This window comes from Eupeodes corollae, chromosome 2, assembly GCF_945859685.1.
Source record: "Eupeodes corollae chromosome 2, idEupCoro1.1, whole genome shotgun sequence".
Lineage (NCBI taxonomy): Eukaryota > Metazoa > Arthropoda > Insecta > Diptera > Syrphidae > Eupeodes > Eupeodes corollae.
Genome location: NC_079148.1, coordinates 145,322,542 through 145,347,299, shown reverse-complemented (window position 1 = coordinate 145,347,299; position 24,758 = coordinate 145,322,542). Strand labels below are relative to the sequence as shown.

At 31.4% G+C, this 24,758-nt stretch overlaps 2 protein-coding genes across 4 annotated transcripts in view; one reads left to right on the top strand and one right to left on the bottom strand.

Moving 5' to 3' along the window:
• Positions 1–24,758, top strand: part of LOC129945531 (RNA-binding protein 45) — a 292,274-nt gene that overhangs the window by 32,588 nt on the left and 234,928 nt on the right. The gene's annotated exons all lie outside the window — the stretch shown is intronic.
• LOC129945527 (circadian locomoter output cycles protein kaput) overlaps positions 3,768–24,758 on the bottom strand; it is a 39,744-nt gene continuing 18,753 nt past the window's right edge. Inside the window, exons 2-10 of one of the 3 annotated variants that reach the window (XM_056055316.1) lie at positions 21,319–21,569; positions 7,310–7,458; positions 7,055–7,236; positions 6,632–6,860; positions 6,247–6,561; positions 5,622–6,187; positions 5,479–5,544; positions 5,140–5,448; positions 3,768–5,079 (exon numbers count right to left, since the gene is read on the bottom strand). In XM_056055316.1, coding sequence (XP_055911291.1) covers positions 4,180–5,079; positions 5,140–5,448; positions 5,479–5,544; positions 5,622–6,187; positions 6,247–6,561; positions 6,632–6,860; positions 7,055–7,236; positions 7,310–7,458; positions 21,319–21,356 — 2,754 coding nt within the window. In that variant the 5' untranslated portion in view covers positions 21,357–21,569 and the 3' untranslated portion in view covers positions 3,768–4,179. Of the gene's footprint in view, positions 5,080–5,139; positions 5,545–5,621; positions 6,188–6,246; positions 6,562–6,631; positions 6,896–7,054; positions 7,237–7,309; positions 7,459–21,318; positions 21,570–24,758 lie in introns of those variants that run through there. The other 2 variants (XM_056055315.1, XM_056055317.1) reach the window with 2 other exon arrangements.

The following is a 24,758-nucleotide window of genomic DNA, read 5'->3' as shown; positions in this document are numbered from 1 at the left end:
CATAGTTGGACAGACGTCCAAATTTATAATAGGAGATATTCAGATATGTATTTAAAGATTACGAACAAAATTTTTGATACCAATTTTAATTTTGAGCGAATTGCTAAAAACTGCTCATAGAAGCAGTTTCCACGCTTTTCAAAGAGCGGACAAATTGAGTGATTGGGCAGGTTCAGGCAACACAAGGGACTTTATTTGTAGTCACCTTCATTCTTTGAACGTACATTTTGACCAAAACAACTACATAGTTAATTTTTTAAGTGCCATGAATTTCAAATTCAGAACTTTACTTCGCAAACCTCTACTTTAAGTTCATAGTACAAAAAGTACCAACAAAATTTTTGTCTACAAAACACTCCTCAGGCAAGCTACAAGTCTATCCACGAATTGTATTTTGTTTTATAAAGAAATATCAGTTATTTCTTTTCAAAATTGACAAGGAACCCTTTGACAGAAAGTATTAAATGAAGTTGTACAGAAAAAAATAAAAATAAACAAAGTATTAAAGTTCAGCCTTCAGTTAAATGAAAAAATATGATGAACTGTCATTTTGATAGAAGTGGACTTGACTTAATAGTTAGGGAGATTTTTCTTGACTAACTTTCCAGTCAACTTTCCATTGAAGTTGTCTTAATTGGAAGGTAATTTTTTGGCAGTTGGCCAATCAGATACGTGAAACTTGCCTTAATTTCAAGTATGTTATGTCGTCTGAACCTGCCCATTGTCAAGCTCAAGTAGGATTACGCACTAGATCCTCTTGTATTGATCACATGAACAACTTGCTGTTCATCCTATCCTATCCTATATAGTCGTTGTAGATTAAAAAATTCAGTAAACAAGTTTGAAAAATTACACTTTGAGAAAAATAAGCTTAAATATTCCAACATGTCCTTAAGATTTTAAAATGTTGATATTTAATCATCTTTTGAAATATGTAACTCATATTCAAAAACACAAAACCTTTTAATGTGCACTTAAAAACTAGAACTATTCTGAAAATGAGTTTCACAAATTGCAATGGTGTAAAAACAGTTTTCAGTAGTAACACAAGTTCGTTTAAAGAAAATTCAAAATAGTCACTTTACTAAACGAATTATTTTAAGAATATCGAACCAACATGTACTTCAAGCCACAAAACATTTACAAACAAAAAGCTAAAGAAAATAAGGACCTTAAAGCAACTTTTAGAAATTGTTTTTTATGAGGGTTTTCCATGGGTAAATTCAGATTTCCGCCCATGGAACACGATTGGAATTATTTTGTAATTTGCAATTAAACATTTTTATAGTTGTGTTATTATTAGGGCAATAATTAAAATCAGCAGATTTGATCTAAATTAAAAAATAAATCAATTTACTTTGCCATTTGAAATGCTTAAATATTCGAAAAGAAGAGAAATTTGTGTTTTGACAGATCTAGATCAAAAATAAATTGATTTATTTTACTTATGGAAAAACCTATTAGGGAATGCACATCTACGAAGGTCTTATGAGCAGTAATTAGTTAAGTACGTTAAGACGTTTAATGAAATAAAATAAATATTTCCGAGTTAATGGTCGCTTTTAAAAGCTTGTGCAGAAAGAGAATATCAGCGACTTGTCGGCGTATTTGAAGGGTTTGCAAATTAATACATTTTTAACGATCTTCATATGGTGTCAGGTCTTGATTATCCTTGAATTTAAAGCAAATTGAAGAAATGTACATCTGCGTTGCATATCTTCAATTTATTTTTGAGAGTGAGAGTTCTTATGAAAGACCTTTACTTGGCTAGTGAATTTAAGAAGGGGAGTAACAAAGCTTATGCGTAGGGATTTAGTGACATACAGAGGCTTGTAAATTTTTAGTAAAATGTTTTATGAAACGAAGTGATAATTTAGTCTTTATTATTAAAATAAAAGTCACCAGAACCACTGAGATAAAAAGCCTTACTAAACATTTTTGCGTCCTATGAAAGGAAGAACTATTCCAGTAGAAATTATGAACCATTCGCAATCTTGAATCTACCCAAAGCTTGGAATCAATACAGGTAGAAATACCTGTTGAAGGAAGCTGGGTTCCGATTGACAAGCATCAGCTTGTGAAAAAATACGAAACTTAAATATCTGGTGTTCTTTGATTGAATAAAAATTGTATATAATAACTTTGTCGGTGCTATTTAATATTTCTATAAAATGAGGTTTTTAAAACCAATGTAAACAAAAAAAAGTATGATGTTTTACAAAGAAAAAATCTTTGTATACTGTACAAATTTTAAATTATAATTCTCATTAGTTATTAGTCTTCATTTGACTTTTAAAGGATTTCTTGAGAAAACTTTTATTTAAAGCATTTGTGGCTCTGAAAAATTTGTTTTGGAAAAAAATGTTAGTTTGCTTTGGTTTCAATTAATTGCGCAATTTTTAAAAGTCCCTCTTTTTAAAATTCTTAGATATAATTAATTTTTCAATACACTTACATATTTCAAAAACGCGATGTGATGTTGTTAGAAAAACAAGCATTTCTGTATTTTATTGAGATGTAAAGACTATAACTATTCAAATTAAAAACCACCAGGAAAAGCATTTTATATTTATTTTTTTTCGAATATTTTATAGTGTGATTTTAGAGTCAAATTTGAATTAAAAGGCATTTAAAGCCATCGAAAAGGTACATTTAATTTTATATTTTCCTGAAAACGTTGCCAATCAGTATAATTTTCACGACCATTATGAAAAATCCTATTTAAGATTGTTTATGCAGTCTTCGAAAACTAATCAACAGTAAGAACGATCAATTCGATCAAAATTTAACAAGAGATTTTAATCAAACATGACATTACTATGGTGGAGAAGTCGAAAAAAGTGAATCTGTCTGTCACTCCTTTACAGCTTTATGGCTGAAACACAAACACGCTTCAGCTCGAAGAGGAAATATATTATAATAATAATGGCTGAATCACAAACACGCTTCAGCTTCGGCTTCGTTACGGTGGGCCTGGTCGAGGTTGTTTTGAATGACATTTCTATAATTTCATCCCTTTAAAGAGCTTCGGCTTCACCTGACGTTTACGAGTTCAGCCATAGGAATTCAGAGCGTGCTATCACAATGAAGCTTCGACCTCACATATTATTTGACAATCGTAAGGAAAAGAACGTAATGTTACTTAATGTGACTCCAAACGGAAGCTTTAGTTCAAATTTGCTGAACATTTGCTTTGTCTGACAGCACAACAGCGTTAAAAAAGTCAACAAACAAAATAATGAATGCCAAATTGCACTTCAAACTTATTCAATCCGGAACTGTCATATTACTGACAAATGCAAATATGTAAATATGTGTTTTTAAATTCAATATAATCATATTAAAAAACACAATTTGAGTGATTTATATTTGTATTTAAATACTGAATGATTTATTTTATTTTGAATTCTTGTGTCTTTACCAAGCAGCTGATTGTGAAACGTCAAAATCATTCTCCTCTAGCTTTGTAGCCGACATTTTTACACTACGTTGGAGGGGAAATTTCAACTACTTTTGTAGTTGCATTTAGCCAATCAGAATCCCTTCACTACCTAGCCACTAGCTTAGTGAATACCTCCACTGTAAGTTCTTGGATGAAAAGGTTTAGTAAATCTTAAAAAAAACGTAATTTGTTTCAAAGTTTTAGGAATACTTACCCTTTTTTGTTTAAATAAAACAAATTTCGAACATTTTCCCCCAATTTTAAATAAAATATCTCAAATTTCTTTTACAAATTCATTTTTTTTCATATAATATTTTTTTTTCTTTAATTTGTTTTGTTTTTATTTTCAATATAAAAAAATATTTCTAATTTTATTATGTGTGTACATTTTAGATTATTAAAAATAATAATAATTATTATATAACTACAAATATACATTATACGCTCGTACATCAACACTTAAAATATTCGTTAAGTTAACATTCTCCACGGCACATTTATAATATACACTAAATATCATAGCACTTCATATTTACAAAATTGTATATTATATTAAATCTTATAATTAAGTTGTTGCTTATAATTAATTTATTTATAATATTTATAATTAATACATACATATATAATACACCTTAGCACACTGACAATAGATATTATTTGTTTGTTATTGGCTATCAGATTACGAAGGGTGAACGATGAACACCGCCGCCGCCGCCGCAATCTGACTACTGCCACCCCTATTGAGTTTGTCCATGTCCAGGCGTGTGAGGTGAATTGAAGAGAATCTGTGATGTTTCCTGTGACGACATCTGATAAGGCAGGATCTCCAAATCATTTGGCAATTGATTGCTTTGCGTTTGGTAGGGGTTGAAGTGATTTTGCCCGCCACCGACACCACCTCCACCGCCTCCAACCGTGTCTTCAGGACGGCTTTCGGTAACATCGTCGCTCAAGCCCATTTGAAAGTGCAGGTTTGACGTCGTCGTTGATTCGGTTGGAATTTGCATGAAGGATAGTAAATTTTCTTCCTGCTGCACTCCGAGGCTGTGCGGATTCATGGACATCACAGGCGTCTGTTGGTGTTGCTGCAAAGGCTGTTGGGGGTTCATGGCCGTTGGAGATGGGGATGGCAGGACGAGCGTTGGTTGGAGTGCCTCGGCATTGAGGAAGGCATCAATGTCCTCGTGGCCGAATTGCTCCAAATCAGGTACTGGTGGATTTCTCGGAAGCATTTGTTGCTGGAGAGATTGAGTTGATTGCTGTTGCGGCTGTTGCTGCTGCTGTGGATGCATCTGTTGCTGCTGGTGATGGTGCTGCTGGTGCATCGAGGCATCATGTTGAGTAGTTTGCATTTGGTCATTCATGCCGTAGTTGTAGTTCACAAACTGGGGCTGCTGCTGCTGCTGATGGTCCATGCCACTGTTGCCCAATTGGTAATGCCTATTCTGATGGTTGGAATTGTTGTAGGTTGGAATGATGGTATATCGCGCCATAAGGAGCTGCTCAGACACTCGTCGGAGCTCGTCTTGTTGCTGGAATATCATCTTCTGCAGCTCGTCGTGCTTCCGCTGGAGCTGGTCTTGAATTTGCGTCTGAGTTGGTGTCATCATAACGCTGGGAAGAATATCGGAAGAGTTCTGGAAGAAAAGTCAAAACTATTATTGACAGTAATTCAATAGGTTTAGGAAACTACTTACATTCATGGTCGGCAGCACTGGAGTCATAGGAAAGGGTGCTATCACCGGCTGCACGGGTATTGCTGCTAGATACTGTTGCGGTTCGAGAAAGGTGTGTGCCATTAGCTGAGTATTCCGAATCGGATAGGTAGGCTGGTTGAATTGAGTGGGCGGGCTTGAAACTAACTGAAGGCCTATGGCCTGTTGCGGTTGCGACACTTTCGAAAGCTTATTATGGGCAATGGGTTGGATTTGCTGTTGATGCATTTGGTTTGGAAGGTGGGGTTGCTGTTGATGATTGGACATGTGGTGGTCTTGCTGCTGCTGCTGGTGTTGTTGTTGTTGGTGGTGCTGCTGCTGCTGGTGTTGGTGTTGCTGTTGAGCTTGATGCAAATGAGATGATAAATTATGCCTCGTTCTCGCTTGCTAGAAAAAAAGAACAAAACAAAAGAACTTGAAAAAGTGTTTCAAAGGTTTGACATTTTAAGCAGTTCTAAGTTTACCGAGCTAAGATGCGTTAATAAGGAGTGCCTACTCGACGACGAATCCGAGGTATAGTCTGACTCATTACCTCTGGTGTGAGAATATCGTTTTCGCTTCACATTGCTGGCCAAACCGGCTGCAGACGTCATCGTTCCATAGTTAGCCAGTTTCGCTGCCCTCTGTGGCCACACAATGCTCGTATCGATTTCCGGCGACTTTGTCGTTGTAGTCGCTGGCATCTTTTCAATTGCTCCCACATCTATCGCAGTCACACCACCTCCAACTGTCACACCTGTCACACTGCCGCTATCGCCAACCACCGACGCCGCCGCCGCACTTTCGAGATCTCTTAGGGTAACCGTTGCTGAGGTAGATTTAGGCGCGGCCTTATTGCTATTGCTGCTATTAAGCTTATTGTGTTTTATCACATCAACATAGCTAACCACCTTGTGCGTACAAACAACATAGTCAGGCTTTGAGCTTATATTGTGATAGGATATGTAATAGTCGCTTTGCAGCCAGATCCATTGCTGGCCCTTGGTTAGGAAGCGATAGTAACACGATTTACCTTCGCCCTTCTGCATTACTGGAAATTTCGAAGAACCAAATTATTCAGAAAGTTCAAACATTGAGAGTTAAACTTACATTCTTCATGGCAACTTATGATGTTGTCCAGGTCATCAAAGTGATAATAATCATAGCCGGAAGTTCCAAGCACCTCAAATGGCATATACCCGATAATTGGAGGCGCTCGTTGGTCGAGGAATATGAACTTCCATTCCATGCTATGCTTTGACGTGAATTCATCCTTGGACGGATCTATCGCAGACATTTCCCGAATCAATTGAGGCATTTGGACGCGTCCCGTTCCAACAAAGGTCAGGCCCTTATCAAAGCAATCCGTCGAAAACGACAGAGAATGAGTATTTGACGTTTCATTTTCTACTTTTGCATATTTCTCTACAAACAAAACATGGAAACAGTTTAGTTTTTTTGAACTTGCCAGCACAAAAAAGTTCTTCTTTCTTACTTAAACATCCCACAAGCTTGACCAGCTCATACGCCGTAGTATCGACTTTATCCAATGCACCACGTTTAAGATGAACAAAACAACTTATCTGAGCAGCAGACTCGGCTGATACTACTTCGGTTTTTGGCGCATCGTTCAATAATGCTGATGGATTCAGAAAGATGTTGTATAGTTTCTCATGATCAACTTCATATGCTAAATCAAAGATTGTCATATTCAATAGATCGCTCTGAAATTTAGTTCATCGCTCTGATTCAATAATGGCTGATTTAAATTAAATTTATATCAAAAGGCAAGATAATAGAGTTTTGAAATTTTAAAAAAGAGTGTTTTTTTTTTTTAAGTTATGCGAAAAACAAAACAAGCTGAAGACGTATACGTTGATATATTTATGTATATTGAAAATCTTCTTCTTGAGCTTACCGGCAAGTATCCCAAGAGAGATGTTACATTCTCTGACACATGATGTATGGAACCATTGCTTGAAAATATAATTATGAATCCATCGAGGGCTTCGAGCATGAGGTGAGAAAATTCGTCATTGGTAAGAAATGAAGGCTTCCAGTCTTGAGGTATTTCATGGATTTTTGATTTATCAGTTACCTCTACATAATGAAAGAACGAATATTGATTTAAGGGATAGATTTTAAAAAAATTAAGGTTTTTTGAGCTTTTTACCATTGTGATGTTTTAAAAATGCAATTGTTGACTTGAGTACGGTGGATTTGTCCATTTTCCTAGATGTTGATGATATTAACCCGCTTAAGTCATTCACCAGCATGTTGAATTGATCTCGACGTTTTTTCTCACTGAGATTTCTAGACTTTCTGGAAATATTAAAAAAATAATGACATTTAATGCAAACCTTTTGCAAAATAAAAGAAATACAATAATTCCTATAATAACTTGGCTACTATTGGGGAGTTGAGGAGAAGTTGGAAGCGACATATCTGGGACCTATTTTTGTTATCTGTAGACTTTGTTTTTGTATACTAGGCAAATAGTGGCACCAAAAGTGACATTTAACTGACGCTTTTAAGCACGTCTGATCATGAGGAAAGCTATAAATGAACCTTATACTAAGAACTCACAGGATTTAAGAACTATAAATTTAAAGAGTACAATTTAACGCCGTTTTAAAGATCCGAATTTTCTGTTATGTTTTTAAGTATTTCCTAATATTAAAAAAAATGTTGAAAACAATTTTCAAAACAAAAACTTTAAGAGGTCAAATTTTTTTATAAACTGTTTGAAAATTGATCTCTCTAAAACACAATTTTGTCTTATGTTATCAAAAACTAGGTATTTTAAAATGTGATTGAATTGAAATGTAATAAAGTCTCAAGAGTTAACTAGAAGAACATTCTTTTATTATAATCAAAATGAAAACGAGGATTCGTTGTAACTTCTTTTTAAACCTTTTTCACAGTTTATGTAACTGTAACAATAGAGGTCATAATAATAGATTTCATTCCGTTTAAAGACTTATGACGATGAAGTTAATGCACAAAAACATGATTGCACTAGATTTGAAAATATAAACAATAGTTACAATTGAGGCTGTCAAAAAGGTTGCGTTTTGAATATCCAAAGATTTGAACAGTTATCATTTTTCTTTATTTAAAAATGCTACGGCATTAAACCAATACATGTTTTAATAATGCATTGAAATTGTTTTAACTCATTACAAAATTCGGCTCCCGGAAATTACGCCAGAAGAAATTACGAAAGAATTTTTTTTGGAAAAAACGCCAGAAAATTCTTCATACAAAATTCTGGCTTTTTTTCCTAGGAAAAAATCCCAAATTTTTCTGGCAAAATCTCGGAATTTCGGAATTTCAGGCATTTTTTTTGCTGGTGTTTTTTCCATTTACAGAAATGGAAAAAGGCAAAAAAAAATATTTGGAAAAATATCCAGAAATAAAATTTTTGGCGTTTTTTCCTTTTCATGTTTAGGAAAAAACGCCAGAAAACGGTATTTTGTATAAAATGTTGTAATAAATAAACAGTTTTACTACACATTCTTTATCTCTATCGTCTATTGTAAGAATTATTGTTTAGTTGCGAAGCGGATGTAATATTATGTTTTATATGTCAGGTCCTTCCACCAAACGTTGTGTTGTTGCCGTGCATACATATGAAAATATGCTCAGAGTGCAACTTAAAGCTCAAGCAGTTACAGATTCAAAGGAAAAATTACAAATGTCCATGCTGCCGGGAAATCGTAGCAGACACTTTGCAAGTTTACATTTAGTAAAAATATTTTGTTCTTTTCTATTTTGTTAAATAAATTGTTACAAATAAAAAAAATTATTGAAAACTTTAGTAATTGTTTGCGGGGCAGCCATGCCGTAACCGAGCCGCGCCCGCGACCGCCCCCCCACGCGGTTGCATGTCAGGGGCTGTTTTTTCCTGTTGTGATAAAATGTTTCTGGCTTATTTTACACAAAAAATTCTGCTTCTTTTTCCAATTTGAAGCAGACAAAATTTTCTGGCGTTTTTGCCAACAAAAAATTCTGGCGTAATTTCCGGGAGCCCAAAATTCGCCAAAAACTGCAATTTTGGAGGAAAAGTCCGTACTAAATTTGCGTGGGTGATTTTTTTTACCATAGCAATTTAAAAAAAGGTGAAAAATTTGGTTAAGCCTAAATATCTCATGACTCAATGACGCTAGAGACTTGAATTAAATTTTATATTATATATTGTAACGTAATACAAAACGAGTATATTTCTGGCAAAAAATCCAATTAACGGTTTTTTTTATAAATCAAAAAAACTGAAAAAAAATTGTCACCTCGAAAATTTTACGACCAAAATATGATTTCATCTCCAAAACAATTTTGTGCAACGAAGAATAATGTTTTTGATATCTGATAAAATTTTGAGAAAAATCTAATTGACAGTTTTTTTTATAAAAAATAAAAACCTAAAAAAAACATTACTCAAAGTTGGGAAAAATTGAATTTCGACTCAAATATCTTTTCAAAAACTTGAGACTTAGGCTTCAAACTTATTTTATCTTATATGAAATTTAACTTTAAACATTCTAAAAAATGTTGTTACAAAAAATAAAAACTTAAACCAAAAGTAATAAAAGTTGATAAAAATTGCTTTTTGACTCAAATATCTTTCCAAAACTTTGAGATATTGGATTTAATTTACTTTTTTCTTTCAAGGAATATTGTTGTCAACATTCAGTAAAATTTTGAAAAAAATCGAATTGACAGTTTTTTACAAAAAATAAAAACCGAAAAAAATGTATAAAAGTTGGCAAACATTGATTTTCGACTCAAAAATCTTTTCAAAAGTTGTAGATATTGGCTTTAAACTACTTTTATCTTTCAAAAAATATTGTTGTTAACATTCAGTAAAATTTTGAAAAAAATCGAATAGACAGTTTTTGTACAAAAAATTAAAAACCTAAAAAAAATTTAACAAAATTTGGTAATAATTGATTTTCGACTAGATATCTTTAAAAAAATTTGAAATATTGACTTCAAAATAATTTTATCTTATAAGAAATATTGTTTTCAACATTCGATAAAATTTTGAAAAAAATCGAACTGACAGTTTTTTTTTTACAAAAAATAAAGCTCTAAAAAAAACAAAAAACAAACTTGGTAAAAATTTCCTTTCGACTCAAATAGCTTTTCAAAAATTAAAAATATTGCCTTCAAAATTATTTTATTTCACAGAAAATATTGTTTTCAATTTTCAGTAATTTTTATGTAAAATTCCAACAGTCCGTTTTTTCATAAGAAATAAAATCTACACAAAATAGTACGCAAATTTGGTAAAAATTGATACGAGTACATATAGAAAAACTTTTAAGCAAGACAAATCAACAGACGGGATGGGAAGTTATCAGTGTGGGTCGCATCCCAGCCTCTTTGTTTATTCATATTTTAATAAAACAATTAAATATAATTTAAATCTCATTATGATAACGTAAGTCTTGGTGTTATTGGTCAATATGTTATCCTTTCTACGTGAACCTCTTAGTAGCTTTTTAAATTCTTTTTAGTTTGAAACATTCTGTTGTTGTAGCTAAACCCGTTTATTGGCTTTTCAAAATTCTGCATAAATTGAGACTGAAGTTATAGTTTCTAAATGTTAATCAGTAGCCAAAAAATGAATTTAGTGGCGCGCAAACCCAAATTATTTTAGCTTCTAAGATCCAAAAAATAAGAAATTTTCAAAAAATTATTTGCATGAATTTGTGCACAACTTGAACTCTTTACAACATTATACAGCTCATTTGCTGCAATATCGTCATAAGCATAACTAAAAACACTCGTTTTTCAGGAACTGAATTTAAAATTTTGTAGCGATGGAATGTTTGTATGATTCACCAAAATCAAACAAATATTTACCATATGGCATATTAATATGTGGATAATTCAATAAAATAATTTTTAGATTCAATCTAAGATTTTTTTTTCTGAATTATTAAGTAAAAATTCGTGCTTTTTGAGTTATGACGATATTCCAGCAAATGAACGATATGTACAGTCCCTGGCCATATTATTAGACGAACTTTAGATTGTATGCAAGATCTTAATTTCCAGCTATTTTAATCAGGTTTTAAAATATTGTAATGCTTTTAAATTATTTTGAATGCAGAATACACGTGAATTACTCTTTCAATAAGTGACCGCATCTTTAGCTACTTCCCTCTTCATCAGCTCCGACACGTTTTCAATTGGGTTCATATCAACACTGTTTCCGGACCAGTCCAACAGAGGGATGTTTCTTCCCTCAAATAAGTTTTTATGGACTGGGCTGTGTGGCATGGAGCTCCATCTTGCATAAAAATGTAACCATATATCCACTCTTGAACGTTAAAACTATTGCGAATAATCCAATAATTATAAAAATTCTACAGTGCGTCTAATAAAATTGCCAGGGACCGACCTTATATCAATATAAAGGTTATAAATTAAACTTATCATTGGTACCCAAAAAAAGGTCATCAAAGATTATGCATGTAAGAACCAACTGAAGTATTTAATTTCAAGCTAAGTCTAAGCCAGTTATTGGCTGATATGGGAAAAAACATTTTCTTGATTTGTACTACTCGAACTCCAACTTCAACCTCAAATATTTTTAAATCCCACAAACCAATTTTAAAAGTGTTAGTAAAGTATATTAAACAAAATATTAGCTTTCATTCGATTCTAATCTTATGGGTTTACGTACTGGCAAAAAATTTCCATTATCCTTTTCAAAAAAGCTGAATTTTCATTGTTTCCCTTTTTCACTTTTTCCCTTTTTCCCGTTTTTGAAATAAAATATGTTTGCTGTTATAAAGCGTAATTTTGTTTATCCTTATTATCTTTATTAAAGTTTTGAATGTATTCACTTGGTTTACTGAAGTCAACGGACAAAATTTTAACTAGCTAAAATTTTTGATATTAAAATTCTTTAACAACAAAAAGAACATTAAAGCTCAAGATAATCAAAGTAAACTACATTACAAAAACGGTTTTCAGAGTTCACGAAAGGCAAATAAATTTATTTACTATACAAATTATTTACATATAAAATTAATTTTAAGGATTAGAAGTAATTTTTTGATCATGAATGTAAAAAAGTCATTTTTTGAGAATAATGTGAGATCTAGATCTAGGGATAGCATAAATATTCTCACAGTCAAAGCTAGAACCTTTACTGGGTAACTTCAAAAGTAATAAAATTATTAACTTCCAATAGGAAGTCTGCAATCGATCCGATTTGTTAAATTTAAAATGTTGACATTTTACGACGTTTCAAGGTCCCTAGAGTCAAAATAAAGATTTTTAGAGAGATGTCTTTGCATGAGTGTGTACGTACGTTCGTACGTCCTTCAAATTAATTTCATTCATCCAATTTATTTGTGTATATAAAAAATAATTTTTTTTCAAATTTTTTGAGAAATGCTATTAAAATTGGTTAAAATTGGTTTTCGAGTAAAATTCTCGTTGACAAAAATAGATTTGGAAGTGAAACTATTTTATTATATGCAGAATAATTTAACTGTCAACTTTTAAAAAAAAACACGAAAGTTTTCAAACTTTTAACCAAGACAATTTGACAAATGGGATGGGAAGTTATCAGTGTGGGTCGCATGCCAGCCTCTTTTTAATTTTTATATCATATGTGCAAGTGTTCAAAAAATTGAATTTTGTAAATATGTCGGTTGCTTCACTTTTTTGCTTTATATATTCATTTTTGAAAAATATCCAACATTATTAATTTATAGGACGTCAAGAAATCCTACCGGGTACTATGAAAGTATTAAATTATTCGGTAGAACTTTGTCTTATTAAATTGCGATTAAGGTCCATAAAACTGAAAACTAAATTTAGAATGAATTAAAATTTGAAGAATTTATAAAAAGTTAAGAAATGATCGAACACATGTTGACTGTCTTCAAGGCTTTATTAATGAGGTAAGTTTAAGATTACAAATTCTATTTAGATGTCAATAAAATCAAAATATTGTTTTTTTTAAGTTTTAACTAAATTTTTGAAAAACATAAAGTTCATAAAGGGTGTTATCGCTTCGGTATCGAATCATGTAAATATTTCTATTTAATTTGTTTCTTGCGCTAAACTTAGAATCACAAATTTTTTGAAAAGAAAACGATCTCAAAAATTTTTTAACATATAGCCGTAAATATAGTCTATTTTTCGAAAATTTAAATATCGATTTCTCAAAAGACAGGGCAAAATTCAGACACAAATATTTCAATTAAGAATTTTCAAAAATTTATAGCGAGGAACTTATGTTTCCTAAAAATATACTCAACACAATTATCCAAGCGAAATTGGTAATAATTGGTGATGAAATCTTAACAATGTAAAATCAAGTTCACCCGAATTTAATCCTTTTTTAAAGACTGTTTTTTTTTTTTATAAAAAGAAATAATTTCAAGTACAAGATATTTTAGGGAAACACATAATTTCAATTGTTATAAGATCCAAAAATTATTCCCATTATCCCACCTGTAGCACTGATTTGGAACAATTTAAAACAACCCCAAAAACCTATAGCAAAGAATACTCGATACTCGTACATACATTTATAAAATTTTCTAAGAAAACTCGCAATCGTTATCCAATTATTGCTAAACTGGGAATCTTATAGTGAATCGAATCGAATGGAATCTCAGGTGCACAAAATTCCGCTCAGATGCTGATAAATTGGGAAGGACATCACTACTACAATTGGTCTATTTTTACCGTTCGACCTTTCGAGCACATCACGTAGGTAAGTATAGTAACTTTACACCCCCGCCCCACCCATAAGCCACCCCTACCGTGTACCACCTTCTTACTACACACAAAAAAAAGAGTACCTAGATACTAAATCCAGAAGTCTGAATTCATCCGAGCGTCTATTGTTGTGCGTTGTTGTTGTGTTATCCTTTTTTAAAGGACTTTACAATAACAACAACAACAAGAACTTCAAGAACTGACTCTTTGGTTCAATATTGTACTGTGAAAATGATGATGATGATGATGATGATAGGTTGGTTAGGTTAGAGTTTCACTTTTTAATTATTGCATTATATTCGCAACTAGCAACAACTGCTTTGGAATAGTCCTCGTACCTATAGTCCTTGTCATTTCATTCACATTTCAACCCTCCTGGTCTCTGGATACCTGGAGTTTTTTCCCCGAACCTAAACCGGCAGAAAATCTTCTTCCATTCGATATTCTCTTTTGGCATGAGTCTAGTTCCAGTATTTTATTTAAAACTGTCATTAGCAGAAATTTTGCGAAGAAGAATTCCTCTGAATAAGACGTCTATGGACTATTTACAGCTATTCAGAGTGCAGTCTGGCGTGGAATCGGAATACCTACTATATTTGACAGCGACAGGACACACATGTTCTACGGTTATATTTACCTTAAGAGAATATTCAAACTTAAACTTCTATGTTTAAAAATTATTATATGGTTGTTTGAATATTCCCACAACCATCACCACCACCACCACCACCGTCACGACCTACGTACTTTTTACGTACGTTTTTTAACATATGTATGTTGAAAACACAACACATATGGTACGTACGCATGCATTGTATAGTAACGAGTATATAGGAACTTAAAAAATATGTTTTGTTTTATTTGATTGGGGGTGGGTGTTGAGTTGGTAATTTTAAAAGCTGAGTTCATCTCAAAGGTTTCCAAAGAAAAGTTATTTTTGAGTGCAGTTTAATATATTTTTGAATATTACAAAAGGTCATCTTTATGTACTATTACAAAAAACGTGTATTTTAACGTTTTTTCCTGTTGTTCTCACAAAGGATATACATATATTTATATACTGATGCCAGACATTTTGGTTATAAAAATACACTTTTTCATTTTCTTTTTGTTGTGTTTCAGAACAATTTATTTTTGAAAAAGATACATAACTTTCTGATGGCATAAAAATAGTTCATTCTTTGATGCACAGGTTATTACATGTGTTAAAAACATTTATTCCCGTTTTTGACCTATTTTAGGGTTTAAGCTTATTTCATGATTTAGATTTGACACTGAAGGTTTAAGCTATATATATAAAGAGTAGTTCGAAGACTGCTTGACATCTATTGTAATAAGGATGATTTATTATATTATCGACAATGCAGTCCTTACAATTTTACAACTGTATTTCTGACTCACATTGATGAAATTTAAGTCCAAAAGAGATGTTATATTTTTTTTTCCTCAGAGTTCTTATTCATAAAGAATGAATATTTTAGATATAAGTTTAAGTTTAACGGATTTTAAAATACATGTAAGGGTTTTTTTTTAACATATAACAGAAACTTAAAAAATTGGATGTTGTCAAAAATTCCATCTAATAGTCCGAAAATTGACTTCATTCAGTTTTTTTTTCAAAAAAATTCACTGTTCTTAACTAGCCTTTTAAATAGAATGACCTTTTTTTATTAAGTTGTCTTAAAAATTTTCTGTATTTTTTGTCATTGATGAAGCTTTTCAGGCTAAAACCAAAGCAGCTTAATTAACATCAATCTTTAGAAAATATAACAATTAAAAGTTGTTTAAAAACATAAAAGTTTCGGTTTAAAATAAGACAAATGGAATTTTCAAAATAATTGACACATATGTGAAAACTTAAACTTGAGGAATTGTTGTTATTTTAGTTGATTATAAACAGAATTATGTATGACAGACTGACTTCAAATTGATTCTGGTTTTTGTATAATTTCTGTGGAACTATCAGATTTCGGTTATTATTCATAATTTCTCGGCTTATTATACACGTATTGAACAGATTTTAGACTTTTTTTCTATAAGCTGACCAAGAAGTTTAATACCAACATATCTCAGGTTAATAAATTTTCAATTAAACTTCTTTTTTAAGAGAAAATTTCATTCAAAATGTATCTTCGAAATAATTTAAATTTTACAAAGGATGTATGTATAAATAAATAAATAATTAAAGTAACTAACACAAATGTATTATATAAATATAGAACGATATGTAAATAACTGCATTTAATTAATTTAATAAATGCATCTATATAATCACTTAGTCTTTGTTTTGTTTTTTTTCCATTAATTAACCAAAAACGAGATTAGAAATTAAAAATTTCTCTGATGTTTGGCATATAAAAATATACTTAACATTTAACTTCAAAATTCTATTTTTTACTAGCTCAGTATTTATAACAGAGTGAAGTTCTTGCGTTGAGAAGTGCAAAGGCAAATTGAGCATCATTTTTAAAATTTAGTTTTGATATATTTGCAATTTTTGTAAATGTGTTTTTGCACATTTACCCCATACTGGAGAACCATAAAACATAATTGCTTGAAATATAGATTTAAATATAAGTATTTTATTTTCAGTACTGAGTTTAGATCTTCGATTCATGAAAGGATAAAGAGTTTTTATTGAAACGTTGATTTTATTTACAATTTGAAGTAAGTTTAGAGTCAAGGAATACCCCAAGGTACTTAACGGATTTACCCCATTCATTATTTAACCATTGATTTGTTATTGGGTAAGAGGGAAGACTTTCTTTTCCTTGTGAAAAAGATAGCCTAAATCTTATCACTATTTATTTTTATTTACCAATCATTGCAGCTTGGTTCAAATAACGGAACCAAGTGAAACTGATACGTAATTGCAAGTGTCATCGGCAAACAAAAATACCCTTTTCACAGTATCTTAAATTCGGAAAATCGGATGGATATAGAATGTATAAAATTGGCCCAAGAACAGAACCTTGAGGTACGCCTCCATTTATATGAAACAAATCTGAAAGTTCATTGTTCACAGAAACTTAAAACTGCTTCTCAAAGAGGAAGGACTTTAGAATTGTTGTTATGTGTACAATTTAAAATTGTTAATGTATGCATGTATGTATGAGTCCTCTATGCCACACGGTGTCAAATGCCTTTTCAATATCTAAAAGTACCAAACCGGTACTTTTTCCAGAGCTTAAGTTATTTTTAAAATATTGGGTTGCTCTGTTTGTTTGTTTTGTTGAACAATACTGTGAAAAGCTCTAAAGGTAAACTGTTCTGGAAGCAGTTGGTAAATAATATAAATGGATATGTTTGCCCTGAATGTTGAAGGTAAAATAAAACAAAAATTCAGGACTTAATGTATGTATAAATGTTTATCTTCTAGATGCAGTTTTCATTTTTTTTAGGAACTCAGGTGGTTCTCATTACAATGCATTTGACACAATAGTATGCTTTCATGTTCTTCGAAAATTCGTTTTAGATTTTATTTTTGGAGCTGATTCCGAAAGCGGACTCCAAATTTAGCAAAATGCAGTTTTCCTATATGAATGTCTAAAACTTGATGTGATAATCTTGCTAAGACTTCAAATTCTTTATAAGAGCAATAAATTAAGTTTATACCATTATGTGATTTCTGTTAAGTTAAATTCAAGCATTATGATTTAGTTTCTTCGAAACTAGTTTTACTGCAAATTTAATTTTTAAATGGTTTCCAATTTTAAGTTTTCAGAAATTCAAAGGCTATTTCCATTTAATTGATTTCTTTATAGATTTTTTGAAAATATTGAAGCAAGACTAGCTTTGGAAAACTCAATAATATGGATGTACATAAGGTTTACGTAGGACAAAAGAAGGCAAACAAGTAGTGACGATTTTTTTTAATTAATAAAATAAACAAAGAATTACTGAAATATTGACGATAGAGATCATAGTTTTTTTTTGAATCATCATAAATTGGCAAAAATAGATCGTTTTCATATCGTAAATAATTTAATACTCTGTGCGGATTAAATGAAAAAGTGAGTAAATGCCTCAACATTCATCATTTTTAACGTCGTCGTTTCGTATTTTGGCGTTTTTCATAATTTGAAAAAAAAAAAAAATACTATTGTTGGAAAAGGCCCTTTTATAGATGCATACGTTTATTTGTTTTACTTTTTTGGCACTAAATTAGCTTATCCATATATGTAACTCTCATCTGATAAATATGTTGCTTATCTGATAATAAAAAAATGAATTTAAAAAACCTTAAAATGAGATTGAAACAAACTTTCTTTATCCAAACATTTGGAAATTTGAAATGTTTGATATGCGAACATTATGAATTAACATGTTGGTTTCAATTTGATTTTAAAAATCTAAGTTGTTACTTATTAAATTTTACTCTTGCACCAAAAATATAATAAACTTTGAAAGAAATAGTGGCAAAACTCCACTAGAACAATGAATGATATTTTAATTGAGATATCATTTTATTTAAGCTTTTAACGTAAACAAAATTTTTATTTTTTTAATTAAACAAATGGAATGCTTTTTTATCTGTACCTTAAATGTTTAAAAATTTTTTATTTAATTTTGTTTTTCATAATAGTGAGTTACGTCGCTTCTGCAATCCTATTTATTTTTTGACTCACCAAATTTAGTGCACTACGTGTTATTCAAAGATGACAAAAGGTTAATATAGATATTGGGATATAATTTGCTAAACTAAGACTCAATTTCTTTTTGTAGGAATAAGAAGAAAAAACTTTACCTTTCGGAAGATATTGTGAAAATCAACTTTTTTCATATTCTTTTTACTTCAACTATTAAATTTGTCTGTAGTATCCAAGGTCTTGCGTTCAATCCCTTTCTGTGGTACCTATAGCTTTTTTCACGAGTACTGCTTCTTGCGAGGATTTGACAAATCCTCCAATAGTAATTCTTGACATGAAAAGTGCTTTTTCGAATAAGCCATTCGGAGGTCCCTTCATTCTTGACTTGACTCGCACACAGGCCAGGTTTTCTATGGACTGTTGCGTCACCTAATTTATTTATTTATTATTATTTATTGTAGAATTAACAAGTCTACAAAACTATTGCTATGTGAAAGTGAATCTTTTTATCATTTTCTGTTTTGCTTAAATTATTGTCATTTTATCGTTAATCTCTTATGTTAAATTTCTAAGGTGAAAGTTACACAACAATTAGTACAAATCAAGTGCAGACATAATCCAACGCTTACGTTCAGGTTACCCAGGCTAATCTTACAAAATTTGGTGAATAAGCTCGGGTATAATTTTGATATTTACGTAAATACAAAACTAGGGATAAAGCTAAGTATACACGATTTGAATATTATAATATTTTTAAACTCATCCAACTGAATTTTCCGAATTGGCTCATTAAGTTGATATTAAACTTTTTCATTACAATATATATGTATAGGTTCTGAACACACCCCTTTTTCCCGTTAATATAGGCGTCGCTCAAGGGTCTATTTTAGGCCCAATTTTGTTTAATATTTTTTGCATGATTTCCCTCTTTCATGTCCCACATCGGATGAACCGGGTTCTATTCACTATGCTGATAACTCAATTATGTTCGTAAGTGATGTTCGGCCAACCTTAGCCCTTAAAAAAATATAGCAAAGACTACCACTCCTTATTATTTTAAGAAATGGATGCTAAAAATTTTAACAAAACAATTTACGATTCAACACAATTAAAACCCATTATGCAGTACCAAACAGACCTATTTTTGAAAAATATAGAGCGCAAAATCTCTTATTCAAACCCACTAATAGGATCCTTAATAGAATCGAAAACCACTGACAGTGTTAATGACAGCTTTAACCTTTAACCGTTCTATTGTCCCAAGGAGGGGTCAATCGCTCTATTAAGAGCAGATACAAATTCGGGCAACAACATTATCCATTTTTGAATTGGCAGAATTATTAATTGGAAGATACAAAATTGTCAGCAATTATCAGTCTATTTTCTATTAATGAATTGTCTAAAGATTAAACTTCCTCAACCTGTAAACGGGCTATTTTAACTTGATAGAAAATTGTCAATTTTCACCTTATAGTCTTGGAAGACTTTGACAGTTCAGCCAATATTGAAAGATCTTTCAATCGTGTGAACTTGACCTAAGCAAGATCTTTAAAAATTATAAATTCAAATCAAACTAAGTTATTGCATAAAAAATATACATATATTATTCACATTTTTGTCATTTTACTATACCAAACAAAAAGAGAATGTTGGTACTTTTTTGTCGTATGTAAGTAGTTCAAAAACATATCTAACTTTTGTAAGTTACATTTTGTAACATTTCAAAATATGGCTAATTGTCTCAAAATGTTGTGTTAATGACACATTCTGTATGCGAAATTGTGAAACTGTTTGTATTATTTATTTTCCATACCATTTCAAAGCTACTATTCATTGGTATTGATAGTTAGTTTTTTTTTAAATCTTTTAAAAATACAGATTGACACCAAACCTTGCTCAACATCAGCGCAATCCTTAAATTCAGAATCCTGCCAACTTGAAACAATGAAACCTACAAGTTCTTTTCAGCCACGTTAGTAAACATTTTAATTTTCTTAACAATTTCAAACATTTATAGGCCCTTGAAGCAGTCTTGCAAAGTATTTTTTTTAATATTCCGTTTATTTTCTAATTTTGGGCTATGAATTTTACATAATAATAATTAATACTGTATTTATGTATTTTTATTCAGTAAAATATACTCAATTAGGACTTATGCACTAAGGGCACTGTAGGACAAAAATATGTGGTATGGGATATAGCTAGTTAAAGAACCTTTTAAATAGTAAAAGCTAATTTCTTATCTTCGGAACCAAGGAAAACGGATTAATCTCAATTTCCAAGTAAGATAGTTCCGCGATAGAGGCGTTGCTTTAATCTCTTGACAAAAAGGGATCCATAAATAACAACTTTTATTTCAATCACACAGAATTTTGAAATCTAACTTATTCTTGTATTTGTGAAGATGATTATGATTTAAAAATGTCTGATAAAATCCAAAAACAAAAAAACGTATATATTTGGAACCTAATTCTTCCCAAACATCTTTTTAGTTCCTGGCATTTCGAAGAAATGTTCCAAACAAAAAATTGATTAACACGTTATTATATATTAACCAAAATAATTTCATCGACCTTGGGCTATTCTCAACAAATCCATCCACGTAATCTTCTTGTAGGTAGGTAATAATTATATTAGGAAAAACACACCGAAGTTAATTGAAACAACTCTAGACGAAATGTGATACGGGAAGACAAAATAGAAGGAAACAACCAGCAACGTCACAAATACAAAATTAATCAATTATTCCCTATAAATAATTGTTTAATTTGACCAAAGTCCATGGTATTGGTAGAAATTCCGAGAGTCTGGAATAATCCTTAGATTCGTTTTCGAGACTTACCTTTTCGTGTCATCCTTATCGTCGTTTTCTTCTTCCATGATGTTTGATAACAGGTCTTATTACTTCCAATTTTGAGAAAGGTGAATTTTGGTTTTGTTGTTTGAAATTTTTAATTTAACTTTGTTTTCACTTTTTTTTAAATTAAACTTTTAATACTTTTTTACTTCTTTTATTTTTTTTTTGTATTTTAAAAAATTCAGGTAGCATTAACATTAAACAAAATACAGTAATTTTTAACACACATTCTGCACCTAAAAACAATATTCACAATATTTTCATTATTATTTATATTTATTTTTTAATTATTAAATTTTCTATTTTTAACCGAATTTATTTCCAACGGAACACTTCACTTCGAAAACTTCGAGACGGTAACAATAAACTCCGCCGTTTATAGCACACCGAGTTCCAAATGCCGAATGTCTATTTGAATTGATTTCAGAATAACCATTTTCATATCAATGCGTTGCGTACCGAACGTATATCCTTCCGATTTTGAAATTGGAATCCTTGATATAGGACTATAGTAAGTGTGTGTGTTGGCGCGTGTGCTGGAGAGTGTCCTTTTGATAGTAAAGCAACAAGTGCACTCTCATACAAAAAGACCTAGACTCAACAACTTCGAGTCTCGAAATAGACACTTCAAAATGTGCAGCAAGAGAAATCTACAAAAATCTACTACCTGTGGCATGTTTCCTGTTTGCCTCACTCTTTTGGTGAAACAAGCATTTTGCTATTTATTTTTTATTCAACCAATTACGTAACGGACATTTGATGATGCGCAGGATCTTATGCCAGAGACCATATTTTCCATACTTTCCATAGCAGCAGATGGAGTGCCTTCCTCATATTCGGTACCACCCCTGCACTCAAAACCGTATATCATATCTACCTAGCCCTACTATATGCGTTTAAAATAGGGCAAAAAGGATACACGTTTGTGCGTCCTGGTTTTATAGCCGCTTTCATTTATCAGCCTATCAAAAATTAAATGGATTTCTTGAAATTACAAACCTTTTGGTTGATTCATCAAAGTTATTTTGGATCTATAAGACTGAATGCAACTGAAAGTCATCTCTTGAACAATATATTGGATATAGCTTGTTGCTAACTCAAGGAATCATAGGTGAAGGTATTTTTGAATGCATCAGGTCTTGTTTAGTGGTCTTGGGGGGCTTCTTTAATAATTTTAGTTTCACCGAGAGCTTCTTAAAATTTTAACCTGATGCAAAGAACATCACATCAAGGGGTAAAACTAGAACAATAAGTTCTGGAAGAATAGAGAGCATAGAATAGCATAGCGAAGCAGGAGCAAGTTGCGGAAGGTATTGGTATATTTCTAGGTTGTTGTTTTTGTTGTTATTTCTTGTCAAAGCTATACTACACCACCAGTAGTGGGCTTTGGATTTCTTGATTGTTCTAAGGAAGTCATTGAAGTCTTTTCGTAATAATATGTATACTTCTGTAGAGGTAAATGAAGAAGGAAAGGAACATGGTTTTCTTTGAGTTTTCATTCGAAAAGAAAACCAACACGTCTTCGAAGTCTCACGACTCAAGGAAACTTGTGTGGAAAATTTACAAACGCCTTTTAAATAATGACGCATTTAGTTGGTTTCCGTTATTCGATATACCCACACCAAATGCTTTTTACATACCTGCAAATGTTACTTAGAAAAAAAGGATAACAATTATTAAAGGGTTGACAAATATTTAAAATACTTTTCGTCAAAGACTTCGAGCTTATTATTTTAAGGGAAAGACATATTTTTAAAGAGTTGGGAAATAATGTAGCAATGTATAATTTCAATAAATGTCGCAGACGAGAAATATTGTACCTAGACAAATTATCCATAATGTTCATATAGGGTTACAATTGAAAACAATCAATTTTTATCATATAATAACAATGATTGTTTAACTCAAATCGCAGTTGATTCATAACTAATTTTTCTTAACATGTATCTATTTCTTTATGTTTCAAAAAATATGGTTCAATTGTTGAGTCATGAAGATTTTTAATATTTTGGAAGAAATAATAGTTTGATTTAGGAATAGTTGGAAGAAACGTTTATGAGCTCAAGATTTTGTTAATTCCAAAATATCGAATAGAAAATTTTAAAATAAGCTATTATACTGAAATTAGTATTGAGTAAGCGGTTTACGAATTTAAAAAAAATTGTACGGCCCTAGAGGGAATTTTTAATAAAGCAACAACAACAACAAATACAAATTATAGAAAAAGGCTCTTATTATACATATCAATTTTTGCTTCAAAATGCCGACTTCTTCTCTTCGGTACACATATCTTGCAATTTTTAGGTTTTTTTTAGATTATTGCTCTAAGAATTTGTAGGATATTCTGATATAGATTTTTGACATAATGGCGCTCTTCTTCTTAAATGTGTCTACAAAAATGTCACACAATTTTCAATAACAAATGAACTAATAAATACTTCCAAAGAGAATGTTTTTTTTTAAGTTATATTCAGAATTTCAAGTACAAAAGTTGTAAAATTTCTAAATTATGAGTTCAACTAACTTAAAAAAATGCATTTTTGAGATAAACGCGTTTGAAGTTTTGAATAGAAGAAAATCGCGAGTGTTTTTTAATGCATCTTCAATTAAAATAATATCACAAAGAATTAAAAAAGTTTAAACTTACGAGCACGTTTTAAAATAATAATGTTTCTTCAACTTTTGGTCTTTTACAAAATACGTCTAAGTACTTTACATATAACGGAACGATCCGAGTTTTTAAAATATGGTTTTTCAATAAGGGCGGGTAAATGTTGTGTGTAGATGTTTCCTGTGAACGTTTATGGACCGCGGCGATCCTTGCGTTCCTTGAACGTACGGGTGTTGGCTGATTGTTTACTCAACGGATCTTTTCCAATTTCGACACCAAACGTTAAAGGGTCGACTGTGAAGGGCCACCACGCCACGGGGAGCCAAAATCTACCCGCATTTTAGAAAATTTGTAGATTTTCATAAAATCAAAAAATATTTTCTCATAACCCAACATCCTTCTAGCCAAAGAAATTAAATAAATAAATTAGGTGGCGCAACAGTCCGTTGAAAACCAGGGCCTAGTGACTTACAACTCTCAACCATTCCTGTGTGCGAGTAATTGAAGGGATGGAGTGGACCTACAGTTTATATGCCGAATCCCAACGGCTAATTTTTAGAAAGCACTTTTTCATGACAAGAGTTACTCTTGGAGAATTTGTCAATTCCTCGCAAGATGCAGTACCCGTGAATGAAACTTTAGGTGGCACAGCAGGGATCGAACTAAAGACCTCTCGCATGACAATCCAACACACTAACCATCATGCCACGGGTAATAGTCAAAGAAATTAAGGGAACAAAATAGTTTTCAGTGTCTTAATATTTCTTAAATTGCTATATTTTTGTGGAACTTTTCTGTTTGATTCACATTTTAT